At 58.0% G+C, this 17,501-nt stretch overlaps 2 protein-coding genes across 2 annotated transcripts; both read left to right on the forward strand.

The window, feature by feature from the left end:
- Positions 1–470: 470 nt before the first annotated feature.
- TEDC2 (tubulin epsilon and delta complex 2) lies at positions 471–4,804 on the forward strand. Its single transcript, XM_011376956.2, has 10 exons — positions 471–568; positions 657–755; positions 995–1,065; positions 1,182–1,563; positions 2,041–2,094; positions 2,694–2,787; positions 2,956–3,067; positions 3,157–3,258; positions 3,705–3,895; positions 4,227–4,804. The coding sequence occupies exons 1-10, from the start codon at positions 528–530 to the stop codon at positions 4,371–4,373; spliced, it is 1,293 nt and encodes a 430-aa protein (XP_011375258.1). The 5' UTR covers positions 471–527; the 3' UTR covers positions 4,374–4,804.
- A 5,108-nt stretch (positions 4,805–9,912) lies between these two features.
- NTN3 (netrin 3) lies at positions 9,913–12,795 on the forward strand. Its single transcript, XM_011376958.2, has 6 exons — positions 9,913–11,184; positions 11,256–11,444; positions 11,535–11,684; positions 11,805–11,855; positions 11,990–12,064; positions 12,381–12,795. The coding sequence occupies exons 1-6, from the start codon at positions 10,257–10,259 to the stop codon at positions 12,728–12,730; spliced, it is 1,743 nt and encodes a 580-aa protein (XP_011375260.1). The 5' UTR covers positions 9,913–10,256; the 3' UTR covers positions 12,731–12,795.
- Positions 12,796–17,501: the final 4,706 nt, after the last annotated feature.

Genomic DNA, 17,501 nt, shown 5'->3' on the forward strand with positions numbered 1-17,501 from the left:
AACTAGGGTCTCCTCGGCTTCAACCCCCTCTGCCCAGGTGCCTACCTAATGTCTCCCCCCGGGATGTCATCACCAGTATGTTCAAAAGTGAACACTCCCTCCGCTCATCCCTGCTCCCAACACATGTCATCTTCCCCTGTAAATACATATTGAACATGTATTGTTCCCCCAGTAAATACATATTGGCCCCTTCACGTTCCTCGCTGTGCCAGGTGACCCAGGGTCAACAAGGCAGATCAGCCCTGTTCTAGAGTGCCTTCAATAAGGACAAAAACGAAGCCAACCGTTAAGCCCAGATGCCACCATCTACCCAGTTATCCAAACCAGAAACCTTCGTGTAGCATAAAGCCCTGGGCCCAGTTTCAAGCCATAGTCAGCGTCGGAAACTTGGGGTCGTGTTGGGGGCGCGTAGCGCCGGGGCAAGGCGGGTCTGAGCCCTGGGCTCGGGATTGGGTAGCCCGGCCGGAAGGGGGCGGTCATACAGCACGGAAGGGGCGGGACTTTCTGGAGGCGGCAAATCGTGAGGAATGGCTACCGCCTTCATGCTTCCCGCCCGCTGCTCGCGCCGGTGAGCCCCGCGCTGCGGAGGGAGCGGGAGCGAGCGGGGCCGAAGGGCGGCTAGCCCGGGTGCTGAGCCCCGAGTGCGTCCCTTCCAGGCTCGTGGCCGAGCTGCAGGATGCCTTGGAAGCCTGCGCCGAGCGACAGCGGCAGCTGGAACGAAGCCTGCGCGTCTCCCGGCGGCTGCTGCGGGCCTGGTACATGGACCCCAAAACCACCCGGCTAGGCTTCCCTCGAGCATCAGAACCCCTCTTAGAGCCCCTGGGCCAGGAGGCCAGGCCTGGCTCCCACTTCTGAGTTGCGGGTTGGTGGTGTCCCCCACCTTTCCCTGTAGTATCTGAGGCTGGGGATTTGCTCCAAGGTCAGGGGGCCCTCTGGGGTCTGTTAAGCCTGGGCCCTGCCTCCTGGCCGTGCCACGGCTGCCCTGTCTTCGCAGGGAACCAGCTGAGATCCCGGCTCCGGAGCCAACCCCAGGACCAGAAACTAATAAAGAAACTCCATCTCCAGGTAAACCTCAGAAACCCACCTCGAGGTGCTGCCTCTGGCCTGCCTTCTGGCATGTAGTGGTGAGGAACCCATCCTGGGGAACGGTGAAAAACCACTACATGTCTCGGCTTTCGCAGCTTGCACACCCAGCCCCCAAGACCTCATGGAGCTGGAGTTTCTGACTCAGGCACTGGAGAAGGCTGCACGGGTGCGAAAAGGCATCTCCAAGGCTGGAGAAAAAGACAAGGCTCCCAGCCTGAAGTCTGGGTCCATTGCCACTTCTGCCAACACAGCCTCTGCTGCACCCTGGGCCTCAAAATCAAAACCTCCCAAGGGCACCCGCCAGACCACGGTGCATGCCAAGGGCCTCCCTGATCGTAGGCTTCTGGCAGTAGGGGATCATTCCTGTTTGGGGCGAGGGGCCCAAGCTGCCAAGACTGGACCAGGCCCCAGGGAACAACAAACATTTCCATCGGTGGCTCCTCAGGCCCCAGAAGCTTTCACGCTCAGGGAGAAGGGGTAGGTTTCCCCAACCCTCATTGGAGGAACTGCTATCTCTACCTGATTAGACCCTGGCCAGCAGCTAGAATCTGGGATTTGTGGTGACAAGGAGGGCAGGGCATTGAGCTGGATGTGGATTCTGGGGCACCACTCCATGAGGCCCATGCACTGAAGCTGGCAGAATGGAACAGCTGCCTTTGAAGGTACTGGGTTTGATGAGCTAGGAGGGCCTGTCCCACTCTCCTCTCTAGCTGTCCAGTACCCTATTCTGTTATCCACTCAGCCTGAGGGCTCCAGATGGGTTCTGCTTGTGGTACCCTCTCTCCTCTCTGCCAGGGCAGACCTGGACTGGACTGGGCTGGCTCCCATGGTCACTCTAGAAGCCCTGTCTGAGGAGGGGGGTGAGACTCATTCCTAACTGGCCAATGATCAGGGAGCGGGGCCTATAGCCCCAGAATGAGGTGAGGCTTCTCTGAGCACTGGCTTTCCTGACAGGACCCTGCTGCGGCTGCCCATGGCCTTCAGGAAGGCGGCTTCCCAGAACTCCCGGTGAGGCTAAGTCCTGTGGCTAGGTGGGGCTGGAGGGGGGACAAAGGGAGTGTGGAAAGCAGGGAGGCCAAGGCTTCCCACCAGCTCATGGCCAGGTTGGTAAGACTTTTCCAACAGGTTCCTCTGCTTTCTTTGCTGGGTGGGGAGAGACTGCCTAGCTAAGGCTGCCATAGTTGCCTTAAATTCAATAGACTTTGAGGCCCCCAAGCCTTCTGCTTATAAGCTACAAAACTTTGAGCAAGGCACTCCATGTCTTTAAGTCCCGGTGTGTCTTCCCTGTGGAGGTGACATAGTAGTACTAGCTTCATAGAGATGTTTGCACTGTGCCTGGTATAGAGCCAGCACCCAGAGTTACCAGTCACTGCTGGTCTCTCTCCCCTTCCTCAAATTATTTCCTAGTATTTCCCAGAGTGAGTGAGCTCTCTGCAGTGTCCTCTCAGTTCCCTAAGGCCTCCTGAGGCCCTTCCTGGCACTCAGCAGAGCCAAATACTCCAGGCTAGGACCCCTACACTGGCCCTTACCTATATCCCAAAGCGTAGCCCACATGGCTGGAATAATGGTCCCTCTCTGGTTCCCTGGTGCCCATATATGCATCCCAGCCTGTGGGCCCAGCTCAGCACTGCACAGACCAGCGACTCCATGGATGCTGCTATGACCTCCAAAACCCAGTTCCTCCAGAAAATGCAGACAAGGGTATCCTTTCTGTGTTTGCTGGGTGTGGGGCAGGGTGGGCAGGGCTCTAAACCTGGTGAGTTAGAGAATCAACTCCAGGTATAGAGCCACTCCCAGACCTCATCCTTGAGGGAGGGATGGGAAGGGGAGGAGCCTAACCAAAGGGGAGTTTCCCTGACCCTTGTCCAGTCAGGCTGGCCCTGCTCCGGGCTCAGTGCTCCAGAGATGGAGGCAGAGGTGGGGAGCCTATGGAAGGCTTGCTCGCTGCTGAGACTGCGAATGGGGCAAGAGCTTGCAGCAGGTCAGTGGGCCCTGATACGGAGCCCAGGTCAGGGTCGGGAGGCCTGCAGGACCAACATGGACCCTGCCTGCCCTACCTGACTCTTACAGACTTCACAGACTGGATGCAGGAGTACCGCTGTCTGCTCACCCTGGAGGGGCTTCAGGCCATTGTGGGGCAGTGTCTCCACAGGCTGCAGGAGCTTCAGACAGGTGAGACCCCACCCCACCCCCACCTGTGCTGAATTCTGGCAGGGGTTGGTTCAAGGTCCTCTAGCCACAGGGCAGCATTAGGACTTAACAGCAGCAGCCCAGAAGCAGAAGTAAGCAGGCCCTTCCCCACATTACCTTACTGTATTCTGAGTTCTCCCCAGTTGTCCTGTGGGACCAGTCAGAACAACTCTTTCACCCCATTCCCTCTCCAGACACAGAGCCCCACCACTCTTAGTAGTTTGCTTATTTGTCCAGTGGTTGAAAAAGTGGCATGTGAGAATCAGAGGTACTGGCGGATGACTCACCTGGCCTTACAAGAGGTGTTTGTTTGGGAACAATAAGGCTTCATCCACGAATTGAAGGGAGAATTTGCACTCCCTTAGAGGAGAGTCGGGAGGAAGTGCCTGGCTGCTGCTCCATGAGACCACATCCTCCTGTCCTCACAGTGGTAGTGGAACAACACCAGGGGCTGTGGCCTGAGGAAAGACTCCCCAGGACCTCATTGCCCTGTGGAGGAGGAACAGTCCCCACCCGGAACCCACAGCTACTGCTCTACTCCAGCACCCACGAGCTGCAGACCCTGGCGGCCCTCAAGCTGCGAGTAGCCATGCTGGACCAGCAGATCCACCTAGAAAAGGTATTTCCAGAGAAGGGGTTGGAAAGTCGACTGGGTGCCAGGGGAGCGTGGGCTGTGGAGAGAACTTGAGATCTGGAACTTCATGAAGGCTCAAAAGCCTGTCTGTACTCCTCCCTGACCCCAGGGTGATAGGAGCCTCTGAGCCTGTGCACATGCCAGCCATGGCCAGGTCCAGGGGCAACAGGAGAGAAATGGGAGCTTCTGGAGGAGGGAGGGGCTGGAGCATGGTGCCTCCAAGCCTGCCCTGGAACTGCCCCACTCTCTAGGCTCTCCTTTGGGAGCCTTGGGCTAGCTGCCTGGGACAGGGTCCCCCTCAACCTTGGCCCTTCAGGTCCTGATGACCGAACTCCTCCCACTCGTGACCACGCAGGAGCAGCTGGGGCTGCCCCAGCTGGCACTGTGCAGGGCTGTGCACAGCCTGCTCTGCGAGGGAGGGGAACGCTTCCTCACTGTCCTGCGAGATGAACCTGCTGACTGAGCCCTTCCTGCTGCCAGCCCCTCTTCCCCACCCCACTTGCAGACCTCAAAACCCTGGGGAGAGGGCAAGCTGGTTCTGATGCTGAGGCTGTTGGGGAGAGCACCCCTTCTCTGGTCAAAGTTAAGTGAACAGGGATTGTGTGGTGGACCTGGGCCAGAATACCTCTACCCCTTGGGAAGCTAGATTTCCAAGATGGGGCAGGGATAGCCCCTGGCTGTTCAACTACAGCCCTTCTCACAGCTGCTAAACCTGGTCAAGGCTTGGCTCGGCCTACCACAGGTTAGAGGAGACCTGAGGCCTCTTGGGGGGCGGGGGGGCTTTCCTTAGCTACCTCTGTTTTCTTTCACTTCAGACTTAAAAGTTACTTGTGTGGCATGTGGCATTAAAACTATTTTAGAAAGTATACATATTTAAATCATACCAAGGTAGAACTTGGTGTGTGGCGTTGTTTTGTTTTGTTTTGTTTTTTGCTTACCAAGAATATATCAAGTGTATTTACCAAGAACATCCATAGCACTTCTGTACTGTAGGGAGGCGGTAAGGCCACTCAGGTGGGCTGCATTGGGAACTCACGTTATGCATTGGCCCTAGCACACCTGAAACTCCTTCCCCCGGGTGCCTAGATCTATACTGGGCACATTGGAAGACCCAAAAGCCACAGGCCTATATCAGAGTAGACAGGCACTGTGTGCCCACAGCCATCTCCTGGCACTTGTGCTCACCACCTCCTCTTGGGCCATTGCTGTGGCTGGCTGAGGTACCACCAGAGAACAGGCCCTTTTACCCATCACCCCTCACCTTATTTACTATCACCTTTTCTGGGGCTCCTACCTCCCCTGTTGAAGGAATCGTTACTGTGGAAGGCAGGAAAGTGTAGATGTCAAAGTCATGGCCTCTCAGTTTACTCCAGTCACAAATTTGGGTTTACACTAACTTGTTTGCTGCTGTGGGACTTCAACAAAATTCTTAAGGGCTCTGAGCTTCAATTCCATGTTGTCCCACTATTATACTGGGTGTAGTGGTTATTAGTCCTGGGGTTAGGATGAAGATGAATGAGATGTGAGATACTGCACAGTGCTGGGTCCTGATGAGGGCTGGGAGGCTGTGGCATTCTTTAAGTGAACCTTTACTGAGCACCTACAAGGACCAAGCACAATGCCCAGAGCTGGGGCACTAACCTTTAATATAGACAGTGACTGCAAGACGGAATAACACCAGCCTCTACCCTGAGGGACCCAGGCCCAAGAGGCAGGTAACTCCTAGATGCCAAATCTGAGAGCCAGATGAAGTGTCTCAGTTATAAGGGATGAAATGGACAATGTTGAAGCAGCCTCAAGGTGGCTCCATGTCCCCTGCAAGAGGCCCTACCTGTAAGTGGCCCCATAGTCCAGTAGGCTAGAAACCTCTGACACAGAGTCCTGGGTCTTGAGGGCTGCTGAGGTCCAAATGACAAAGTAGAAAAGGAAACAACAGGGACCTCCAGGGAGTAGAACAGCTCTGTCCAGTACCCAGGACAGGAACTGCAGAGAGCGGGGAGCCTGAGGGACAGCCGCCTCCTCCTTGCTACTCTTACTGCCTCCAGAGCTGCTGCCAAGGTGTTCAAATCTCGAGGAACCCTTAATCCTCAGGGTGAATTCTATCACCAATCACCACCCTTACTGGCCACCCCAGAATCAGTTTCCATAGCAGATGGTATCCACAATTATTTCATCCACTAGTTTACTTGGTTTATTGTGCACCTTCCCTACTGTACTTTTGCCTCACAAGGGCAAGGATGTTGTCCACCTGGATCCCTAGTCAAGCCCAGATGGGTCCCCAAAGACCCACCTCTCCGGGGCTAGTCCTGGGCACTGGTAGTGGCCTGGCAGACTGCTAGGGGCTTGGGCCTTCTTGGACAGCAGGGAGGTGCCACGAATAGCATACGGGGTCAGGTCTGGGACACAAGGCGCCCAGCCAGAGTAGGAAGAGAGCAATCCCTCCAGGTTAGCGCCTGCGTACCCTGGTTCCACACAAGTCTGTAGGCGGCAGTGGCGAACTCCTCTGTCCCCGCAGGGCGTCACTGCGTCCTCAACCAATCTGCTCAGACATGGGAGCGGGGACTGCGCGGGCGCCCAAATCCATCCGAACGCTGCCCCCGCGTCGGCGGCACAAGCGAGCCGGATGGCTCCTCCCACCACCGCCGCCCGCCCCCCAACCTTGCATGCATTTCTCTGCACCACCGATTGCGCAAGGAGCTCGAGGCTGCACTACATACTGCCTTTCGGCGCCGTGACCATCATTTTCTCGCTGCAACGACCCCACCTGGACCTGACCCAAGGCGCGTCGCTGGCCGCGCTCGGCGCGGACCTCGGGCTCCTAGCCGCCGCCTTCCTGTGCTGGCAAGCTTGGTGGCAACGGCCACGGAGGGCCGGGCGCGGGAATCCACGAGAGCCCCCTCCCAGCAAGGTTGCAGCAATCTGGGCGCCTCCTTCCCCCGGACGTCGCCCGGACCTGGCAGGGGCAGTGCTCCGGGTTCACGGAAGCCCCCTCCCCAGACACCTTCATTAAATCTTTCTTTTCCAAACATTTGGAAGGCGCGGTCGGAAGGGGGCTCCAAAGCCATCTCCCTCCTCATCCCGGATAGGTTTATCCCCATCTCGCACCCCCCTTTCCACCTAATGTTACTTTTCTGTGTTTTGCTTGGTCCGCAGAGCAGGCCTGGCCGAGCACTGCGCGGGCGGGAGTCTGCGGGACATGAGGGGTATGCAGGGTGCAGGGCGGCGGCGTGACCATCCTTCTCTGGGCGAGGCGCAGCATCCACCAGCCGTCTGTCTTCCTCATTGGGTTGGAAACTCCTCGAGGCATAATAGGCACTCAATATATAAATGTGCAATACGTGACAGTGCAGCGGCCTGAGAAGTTGTAGGTGGGGGCAGGGAGGTTGAGCCTCTTCTAAGGTGCCAGGAGGGGGCAAGGCCAGCCAAGAAGTTGGAAGTGTGAGAGGCCCCAGCGGGGATCTGGGGACAGTTGGCTTAGTCCACAGGGAGTAATGAGCTTCGGCTAGGGCCTGTGAGGGAAGGCCCCCTTAACTCCCATTACACCATCTGCCAGGACTGCCCTGCAGCCAAGATAATGTGTGTAGAGGGGGCCATTCCAGGGAAGAGGCCATGCTGCCTGCACCCTCCTCCCTGGGGAGCTGGTGGTGCACTGGGGCCCAGGACTGATCTCCATGAATGCTCACATCAGGCTTAGCCCGGAGGGACTCCTTCCACCCACATCAGAAGACACCAGATGTTTGGCAGACCCTAGCCGCAACTTAAGAGGAAGCTAGGCTGCAGACAGACTCCGAGGTTGAAAAGGAGGGGAGAGGCTGCTCCCCCTGCTCCCAGCTTCCTCCCTTCTGGCAGGAGTCCTGAAGTCCATAAAGCCAGAGTTTCCTTGGAGGCTTGTCTCAGGCCCTGTGGAACCCCTGGGCATTTATCCCCACCATGGCCAGCTAGTTGTCTTGCTTCTAACAGTCCTACAAGGGTCTATCACAGCACCCACTCCCCTACCAGCGCTCTTTTCAGCCCAGGCAGTGGTTGAGGATGGAGACCAGAAGGGCCTTGAAGAGGGTAGTTGGGAAGGTATTACTTCTGGACTTGACCTATCCTGGAGCAGTGTATGCACCCTGCCAGCACCCTCATTCATGCACCATGCATGACTGTTTGTTGTAAGGGACACATTCTCTTTATTGGGAAGTTGAGGGATGTGGCCTTGTGGCACCTGTTCTGTGAAGTGGGGGTAGACTCACAGCCTTCCTGCTGCTACTGCCAGAGGTGAAGGGAGAGTCCAGCAGCCCCTGTGACTCTCCTGGCTCAGTCCTTCCAAAGTCTCCCATCATCTCATCCATCCCTCCACATACCCTACATTTATGCTGATGCATCCTGGGAAAGGGCTTGAGCAGAGGATATCAGTCACCGCAGGTGCCTCATCACTCTGTCTTCCTGCTTCTCCCAGTTCAAGCCCTCTTGCTCCCTCTTCTTTGTTTTCCCCTGGGAGGCTTTGGTGTCCTCCTGCCCCTCCTCTCCTAAACAGCACAAGGATTCTGCTTCTCTTCATCCTCTTCTTATGGGTCCTTGCAGCATCTCAGGCCCTGCAGAGGGTGGCAATTCCACTTACATAGACATACCCACATTGCATCCTCCACCAGCTGCAGAGGCTGGCCTAAAGTTCAGCTTCCCAGCTGAACCTTCAGGCCTCAGAGCTGTCCCAGATGGACATGTGCTGGTGTGCCTTGCTCTTCTTCATGAGGCCAACGCCTCCTGGGATGCTTGGCCCCTCTCCATCAAGGATCTCAAGGTAGTTGAGAAGTGGTCTCTGTCCAGAGTGATTCACAGCCCCTGTTGGCTGGGGCCACTCTCAGCTGCAGCTGCCCCATCCCCAGCTGGTATCTAGATTACCAAGCTGGGCTTCTGCTTCAGTTTCCCTGCCCAAACCTGCTGGTTTGTGGGATAAGCTCAGGGATTCTGACACTGAGCCATCTGTGACTAAGCTCTCACCATGGATCAAACCCTACTCTCTACCTCTCCACAGGTGACGAAGCCCGTCAACCTCAAGGGGCCCTGCCACCTAGTGGACTGTACCCCCACACATACAGCTTTCACTTCTCTGCCAGCTCTAAGGGCTGGGCTCATCCTAATGTTGCAACAAAACATTAGGAGACCCAGGGACCAGTGTTTGGCCTGATTCGGGTAGGGGACACTAGCCTCAGTCCTTAGATGAGCTCAGGCCAGTCCCAGGGGTGCAGTTCTTCCTGAACATAAGGTAGCAGGGACATAAGTCTATTGAGCCTGCAGCTCACCAAATTCCTCCCGCACAACTCACAACTCAGCAAAGCTGAATAATAGGCATGTGGTAGAAGAGGAAACTGAGGCTTGGGCAGGTTAAGGAATCTGAACCACACAGCTGGAAATTGAAGCAGCTTGGATTCAAAATTAGTCCCAGTCCTAGGTTCTTTCTATTAGAGCAGACCGCTGCCTTGAGGGCACCCCACAATCACCAGCACGTCTTCATTCCCCCTGTCCTGAGTACGCCCTGTATGGACATTAGGGAGCATCTGGGCTCCAGCCTTCAGACCCAGAGCCCAACCTGCATGATGAGCCTGAGGGAGAAGGCCGCCAGACCCCCGCCCAGAACGTTGCACAGCCCCAGGAGCAGTCAGTCTGGCTGCGGGCCGGGGACCCTGCTGGGTGGTCCCCCCACAGGCTGCGTGGCTGAGCCGCCCCCTTCAGACCCCTCCCGCCGGTGCATTCCTGGCTCCCCGGCCCCTCCCCCGGCTCCCGGGCCTCCCAGCCCCCTTCCCCCCTGGCCCAGCCAGTGTCTGATTCTGCTTCAGATTCCTGCTGAGCCAACGAGGCCCCCCTCCTCTCCCTCCTTCCCGGCCCCAGCAGCCCCGCCCCCACTGGGCTCGGGCTTGCTCCTGCTGCGCCCCCCACCCCCTTCTTGCACAGCTCGCTCGCCCTCGCTGCAGCTGGGAGGAGGCGGCGGCCGGGGTGCCCCAGGCCCCGCCCGCCCTCGGCCCTTCCCGGGAGGCCGGGAGACCTGCTCCACCCGACCCTCCGTGGGTGAGTGCGAGCGGCGGGCGGCGGGTGGAGCCTCTGCTGGCGGGGCCGCCGGGTGCGGGGGCGACGCCTGTCATCGCTCCAGGCCCAGCGGGAGGACGCGCCAACATCTCAGCTGCTGCGCTTGGCCCGGGGCGTGCCCGTGGCTGCTCCTACCTCTGGGCCCCGGCTGGGGCCGTCCCGGGGCTGCGGTTGCTCGGCACTGCGGGGGGGCCGGCAGAGCCTCGGACCCGGTCTCTCTCCCCGCGAACGCAACGGTGTGGGGCCCTGGCCGGCTGACTCACCTACGGCTGCAACGGCCATGCCTGGCTGGCCCTGGGGGCTGCTGCTGACCGCGGGCACGCTCTCCGCCGCGCTGAGCCCGGGGCCGCCAGCGCCTGCCGACCCCTGCCATGACGAGGGGGGTGCGCCCCGCGGCTGTGTGCCCGGCCTGGTGAATGCGGCCTTGGGCCGTGAGGTGCTGGCGTCCAGCACGTGCGGGCGACCGCCCACGCGGGCCTGCGATGCCTCGGACCCGCGGCGGGCACACCCAACAGCCCTCCTGACCTCCGCAGGGGGCACCGCAAGCCCAATGTGCTGGCATTCGGACTGGCTGACGCAGGTGCCCCTCAACGTGACCCTTACAGTGCCCCTGGGCAAGGCTTTTGAGCTGGTATTTGTGAGTTTGCGCTTCTGTTCCACGCCCCCAACTTCGGTGGCCCTGCTCAAGTCACAGGATCACGGCCGCAGCTGGGCCCCGCTGGGCTTCTTCTCCTCCCACTGTGGCCTGGACTACGGCCGCCTGCCTGCCCCTGCCGGTGGCCTAGTTGGTCCAGGGCCTGAAGCCCTGTGCTTCCCTGAGCCCCAGGCCCAGTCGGATGGTGGTGGCCTTCTGGCCTTCAGCGTGCAGGACAGCAGCCCACCAGGCCTGGATCTCGACAGCAGCCCGGTGCTCCAAGACTGGGTGACCGCCACGGACATTCGAGTAGTGCTCACAAGGCCTGCCATGCTGGGGGACACCAGGGACCCCCCAGCCATGGTCCCTTACTCTTACTCAGCCACTGAGCTCCAGGTGGGCGGGCGCTGCAAGTGCAATGGGCATGCCTCCCGGTGCTTGCTGGACACCCAGGGCCACCTGATCTGCGACTGCCGGCATGGCACGGAGGGTCCTGACTGTGGCCGCTGCAAGCCCTTCTACTGCGACAGGCCGTGGCAACGGGCCACGGCCCGGGAAGCCCACGCCTGCCTTGGTGAGGCCTTGGAGGGTGGCCTGGGGATTTTGGACCCAGCCAGCCTGCCCCTGACCCATACTTCCCTGCAGCTTGCTCCTGCAATGGCCATGCCCGCCGCTGCCGCTTCAACATGGAGCTGTACCGACTATCCGGCCGCCGCAGTGGCGGTGTCTGCCTCAACTGCCGGCACAATACTGCTGGCCGCCACTGCCACTATTGCCGGGAGGGCTTCTATCGGGACCCAGGTCGTGCCCTGAGTGACCGCCGTGCTTGCAGGGGTGAGCCTGGCACTAGCCACCTGCACACCCTCACCCTCTAATCTCTCATATCCCCAGATGGGTTTCTAATCATCTCACCTCTGTCCTCAGCCTGTGACTGTCATCCTGTTGGTGCTGCTGGCAAAACCTGCAACCAAACCACAGGCCAGTGTCCCTGCAAGGACGGTGTCACCGGCCTCACCTGTAATCGCTGTGCCCTTGGCTTCCAGCAGAGCCGCTCTCCGGTGGCACCCTGTGTTAGTGAGTGATCCTGCCCTGCTTAGGCCACCCCATCTCCCCGCTGCTGCCTACTTGCCCCCTGAGCCCTGCAGATATCCCTGTCCTCCTCGAATGCAAGCCCTTCCCTCACTCTCTCCACAGAGACCCCTGTCCCTGGACCCACTGAAGAGAGCAGCCCTGTGGAGCCCGAGGGTGAGTGGACACAGACCAGGATTCCAGACTGGCATGTCCGTAGGGGGAGGGGAGCATGAGTTCAAGGAGAGAAGGAGGGGGTGGGGGAAAGGAGGTGGGAATCTATGCCAGCCCTACCCTTCCTCATTCCCCAGACTGCGACTTGCACTGTAAACCTGCCCGTGGCAGCTACCGCATCAGCCTGAAGAAGTTCTGCAGGAAGGATTATGGTAGGCAGTCCTCAAGCCTCCTGCCCCTAACCTTCTCACCTTGCACTCCCCACTTTCCCTTTGGATACCCTGACCCTTGTTGGGCCCCAAGGTATCCCCCATCCCTCCGGTCCCCCACTTCTGCTGGCCCCACTCGGGCAGCCCCTGGTGGCCTGTTCTGCTGCTGCGAGTCTCCTCTCTGTGCCTGCCCCGAGCCGGTGGGTGTCCTCTGTGTCCTTCCTCCCCGCCTTCCCACCCGGCCCTGAGTGCTCTGTCTTCCTCTGCGTGATCCACTCCCTTCCCCGCCTGACCCTGCCCCCGTCTCTCCTTCCCGCAGCGGTGCAGGTGGCGGTGGGCGCGCGCGGCGAGGCACGTGGCTCGTGGACGCGCTTTCCAGTGGCTGTGCTCGCTGTGTTCCGGAGTGGCGAGGAGCGCGCGCGGCGCGGGAGCAGCGCGCTGTGGGTGCCCACGAGGGATGCGGCCTGTGGCTGCCCACGCCTGCTGCCCGGGCGCCGCTACCTGCTGCTAGGGGGCAAGCCAGGAACTGCGGTCGGGGGTTCGGGGGGCCGAGGGCCCGGGCTCAGCGCTGCCCGCGGGAGTCTTGTGCTTCCCTGGCGCGACGCGTGGACGCGGCGCCTTCGGAGGCTGCAGCGGCGCGAGCGGCGGGGCCGCTGCCAGGCAGCCTGAGCCTGCGGGCGGGGCGGGAACCGTAAGGGCGCTGTTCCCACATCAAGGCGCACTTTCAGCCAGTGCATCCGCCTACAGAGGAGTCTTTGCTCGCGTCGCGCGCGTCGCCATCTAGACCCCCGCCCAACCCTGCGGGCGCCTCCCTTTATGCCTCACGCCGGTGCCCAGATGTATGAGGGACACAGCGACCCAGAAGGATAAAATAGCCCCAAAGAGCTTTTTCAAGGCTTCTTCTGGCAGCTGTCATCCTAGAGGACTCCTTGGTCCCCCCACCCTCGCAGTATCTGCCCACTCCACAGGGCACCGTGATACCCCCATAAGACTGTGAACCTCCTTGTGGTGGCCAACTCTTTGGAGCTTTGAGACCACCCCAAGGGAATCTGTGCCCCGCCTCCCCCTGATGTCATGGGCCCCAGAGAGCGTTCTAACCTTTTAAAAAGGCACTGTGACATCCCCCAGTTATGAACCCTCTTATGAATCGAGGATCCATCGTAGGTCTGAGAACACGCCCAAGAGCCGCGGTGATTCCACCCCCTCACCGACTCTGTGATCCGCCAGAGAGCGCTATGATTCACCGAGAGGCACTGTGACCATCATAGACTCCCATGGACCCCTATGGAGCTTAGCGACACTGGTCCCCCGCCCCTGCCAGGACCCGCAGAGGGCGCTGTGACTCCTCCTCCAGCGGGGACGGCGTCCTGTCTCGTCTGTCACCTATGCCTACCCTGTCTATGCCCTGGGCGTCCATCCCTGTCACCGCTGCGTCTCTGCCTGTGTTCGGCCTCTTTCTTGGACTGCTGTGTCCTTGTCTCTTGTCTCCGTCTGGCTGTCTCTCTAGGTCTCAGTCTCATGGCTCCTCCGCTAAGGTCCTGCCCCGAATATCCTCTGCGCCCCTTCTCCACCTGCTCAGGACCGGACATCGTGCTTATGCAGACGCGCGTTCCCGCGTCTACACGTAGCCTAATGGGGCGTCGACTCCGGCAGGCAGCCCTCCCGGCTCTCAAAGCCCCAGATCCTGCCTTAGGCAGGTCCCCGCTGCCTGCCCCCCAATCTGCTCCTGCGGGAGAGAACCGCTCACTAGCCGGTGCCTGGGTGTCGGGGCCAGTCCTGGGCCAGAGCAGGCTCTCCGCCCCGCGGCAGGGCGTCAGCGCGCATGCCCAGAGCCCTCTGTGGCCGAGACCCGAGGCGCCTGGGGTGGGCAGCCTGCAGCGCGTGCTCGGCGGGGGCGGGACCGCGTGGGCGCGTGCGCAGAAAGCCGGCGCTCAGTCGTGCGGAGAGCTGAAGAGAAAGCGGCGCCGCGCGGCACAGCCGTGAAGGTGGGTACGCCGCCCGCTTGGCGGGCGGGGGGCGTGGCGGGGACCGCAGCAGGTACTGCGGGATCGGGTTGCGGGCTGTCATCGCGGCCGGGGCGTGCCGAGAAAGTAGCGTGGGGGCCAGACTGAGGGGCCTCTGTCTGAGATGGGGCGCGGGGGCCGGCTGCGGCGTGGGGGTCCCGGGCCCAAGGCTGTCCGCCTGGCACTGCCCGCCTTTCCCTGCGCTGCCCCGGGGACCGAGCGCCGGGCGGGGCGCGACGTGGGGCCTGAGCCGACCTCCGCCCCGCCAGACACCCAACCCGGGGATAGGGCCGGCGCCCCCGACCAGCAGCAGTCTGTGCTGGCCAGCCCAGGGCGAGGCGTCGGTCGGAAGGAGCTGTGCTGTGTCACTCCGTCTCTCTTTCTCCACGGGGTAGGAAATCCTCTTCTGGACTCGAAATTGCAACATGTTCTCTGATAACGTTCTGCTGTCAAAGATCTACAACTGCTCCTCTTCCAGCTCTCTGCTTGTCTAAGGATGACATTACCACCCAGATTCTGAGCCCTGTCTGACTGCCCCCTTGATGTCGCAGCTGTGCTGGGAGACAAGCATTTTCACAGGGCCCTGTGCTCTGTGAATCTTGACTAAGCACAGCTGGAGGTCGGGGATGGGCGTCACCTGGTCAAGATTTTCTCCCGGCAGGGGTGCTGGTGGCCAGAACACAGGTTTTCTTTCATCTGTGACCTTACTCAGTATGGAAACAAATGTGCTGTGGGCCTCCTGGGTTATCACTCTGTGGGCTGATGTTAAAGGCCAAATTTTGTCTAAGAACCACCTGGGCTGTGCGGAGGCACAGATCGACTGTTAGATTAGTGATGCTAGAGAGACAGGCCTGGTGGCGGATGTGGCTGTGGTTGTGATGCTGGTGTTGTGGTCCTTCTCCAGCTATTTCTTCTAAGTCATTAGTCTGCTTTTGCAGGGCCAATAGAAGCACTCGAAGGTGATTTTCCTCATTTCACTGTATGTTTGCTTCAAAGTCAGGAGGGACTTTCAGGTAATTTCAAAAAAAGACTACCCCATTATTGGGCAGATGTAGCTATTTCCTCCACTTTAGGGTGGGGGCTCCATCTCCACTTTCTGCCCTCAGCATATAGTAGGCACCTGCAAATGTTTGCTTAATTGTTTTAAAGACAAGCATGCAGGTTCTTTTTAAAGGATATAGGCTGGGAGAAACCGAGATAAGATCAAGAAACCTCACAAAGATGTTACAGTTTATAAAGGTTTAAAGCCAGTAGAATGACCCCCACATGTGCTTCATTTTATTCTAAAGGTTGGTCCTCATCTAATCTTCTCAGCCCTCAGATTAAGCCTTTAAGTGAAGTGTTTATCACGTAGTGAGTGCTCTGTTTAGAAGCTTGTCTCTCCCTGTAAACAGGGCTGGAGGCACCTTGCATTCATCTTTGCTCCCCCATTGCCTCGCTTGGAATGGTTGTTGAAATGAACCAAGGTACTAAAACTAATGTAGTGGTTTTCATCTGCGAGTAAGGGTGACCTTCCAGGGGATGTGGAGGTAATCTAATAATCTAGGCAGGCTTTTCATAACAATAAAATTCACCCCCTGGATCTGCAAGTTCACCGGCAGTGGGCCTCAGCAGCCCTTGCTGACCGCACCTGCCAGGACTGTCCAAAAGGCCAAGTGACCTTGGGCACGCATTGTTGCTTCTAATTCTCATAACAGTCTAAGCCAACTGCAGATGACATATTTAAGTGTTTACTTTTAGATGGTTTCTGGTTTAAAGTACACAAGGACAATGAAGCAGGTTATAAAACACTTAACATTTACCCTGTTCAATGTTTTACCTGTTTGAGCATACCTTTTCTGTTATGACAACTCTGTACATGGAAGAAAAAAGCCCTTTTTAACTCGAAGAAGCAATTTCAGCAGCTGTTTCAAGTGTCACTTTCCAAATGGTGATAATATCAGGTAATAAAACCTCAGGCCTTTTATGAGGAATCAACTTGAATTTATTATTTGATGAGTTTTAAAATTAATTCCACACAAGTTTATTGAAATCGTACTTCACATGAAGAGGAGGCCCTGTGCCTTGTGTTCTGTGGCTACAAAGTTGAGCAAGTCTCTGCCCTTAAGGAACTTATAGTGCAGTAAAGAGCCAGGCCAGTGAACTGTGACACTGTAGGAGGTGCTCCCATAGAGGTGGACAGAGCTTGTTTTGGGCACAAGAGTGGCATCCAGTTGGCCTTTGGTGAGGGTTCCTCAGAAAGCTAAATATGAAGAACGAATAGGAATAGCAAGACCCTGTGAAGGAAAGAGCCTTCCGGTCAAAGAGACAGTGTGTGTGAAGTATCAAGGGCACGGCCCACCCACTGGCTGTTGGGAGAAGTATTAGTGGGCAGCTCTGGTGGTTGCGGTAAAGAGGGGGAAACAAAGTTAAGGGGCTAGGCTGGTGGCACATCGGGCGAGGCCTTGAGTACCGGCCCGAGTTTGAATTGTACCCTGAGAGCAGTTGGAAGCCACCAAGGGATCTTGGGTCTGTGAGTGACTAATCAGATTGTGTTCTCCACAGGTAACTGGGCAGTGGTAGCCAGGATGGATTGATGAAAGGCTGTACTGAGTTGAGAGTGGTTAAGGGACCACCATAGAACATCTAGTGAAATGTCAGGCCCACTAGGAAGTAAGGGCAGTGGAGTGCAGAAAGCTGGGCAAAACTATGAGACACATATCAGTAGGGATGGAGGAAGGGCTAGAGGGAAAGGAAGACCTAGGGAACAGTCCAAGATTGGGTGACTTGCAGCTAGGTTCATGCCACACAGTGTGCAGGAAGGTGACAGGCTTGCGGGCAGGTGATGACTTAGTTTGGACATGTTGAGTTGAAGGTCATTAAGATCCCCAGTAGTAGGTGGATATATGTTGGTCTGGCACTAAGTGTGCTGGGCTTGAGAGAATTTGGGGGACTCCTTTCTGTGTGGTAGTGAAGCCAGGGAGTAGTGGGGTGGGGCCTTCCCAGGAGAGTGTGTGGAGTGAGAAAAAGAAGACTGAACTTTGGGGGCACTTAATGCTTTATGTCTGTAAAACAAAGTAGACTGCCTAACAGAAGTCTGATTAATAACCCCTTGCCTTTTGGGGGCACGGGGGCAGGATAGTGGGCTTTTTTATTTCTGTGACAAAGCCCCAGTTTGCTGGTTAGAGTAAGTGGCAAGATGTAAGATGTTAAAGGTGCAAAATCACATGATCGATTCCAGGGACTTTCCTGTCTCATGTGTTTATTTGCCTTTTGAGAAACTTTCAGATCGTCACTCATCTCAAAGGGACTACATTTCCCTCCAGACCAGGGGTTGGTCCTCTCAGAGCATTCTCACAATTAGATCTCTGAAAAAAAGGCCTTCTCAGACCCAGAGATAGATCCAAGTTTGCAGAATTCTCCAGGTCCCCTTGCTCTCGTTCCAGGCCCAGTTTCTG

Source organism: Pteropus vampyrus, unplaced genomic scaffold (genome assembly GCF_000151845.1).
Source record: "Pteropus vampyrus isolate Shadow unplaced genomic scaffold, Pvam_2.0 Scaffold303, whole genome shotgun sequence".
In the NCBI taxonomy this organism is placed as follows: Eukaryota; Metazoa; Chordata; class Mammalia; order Chiroptera; family Pteropodidae; genus Pteropus; species Pteropus vampyrus.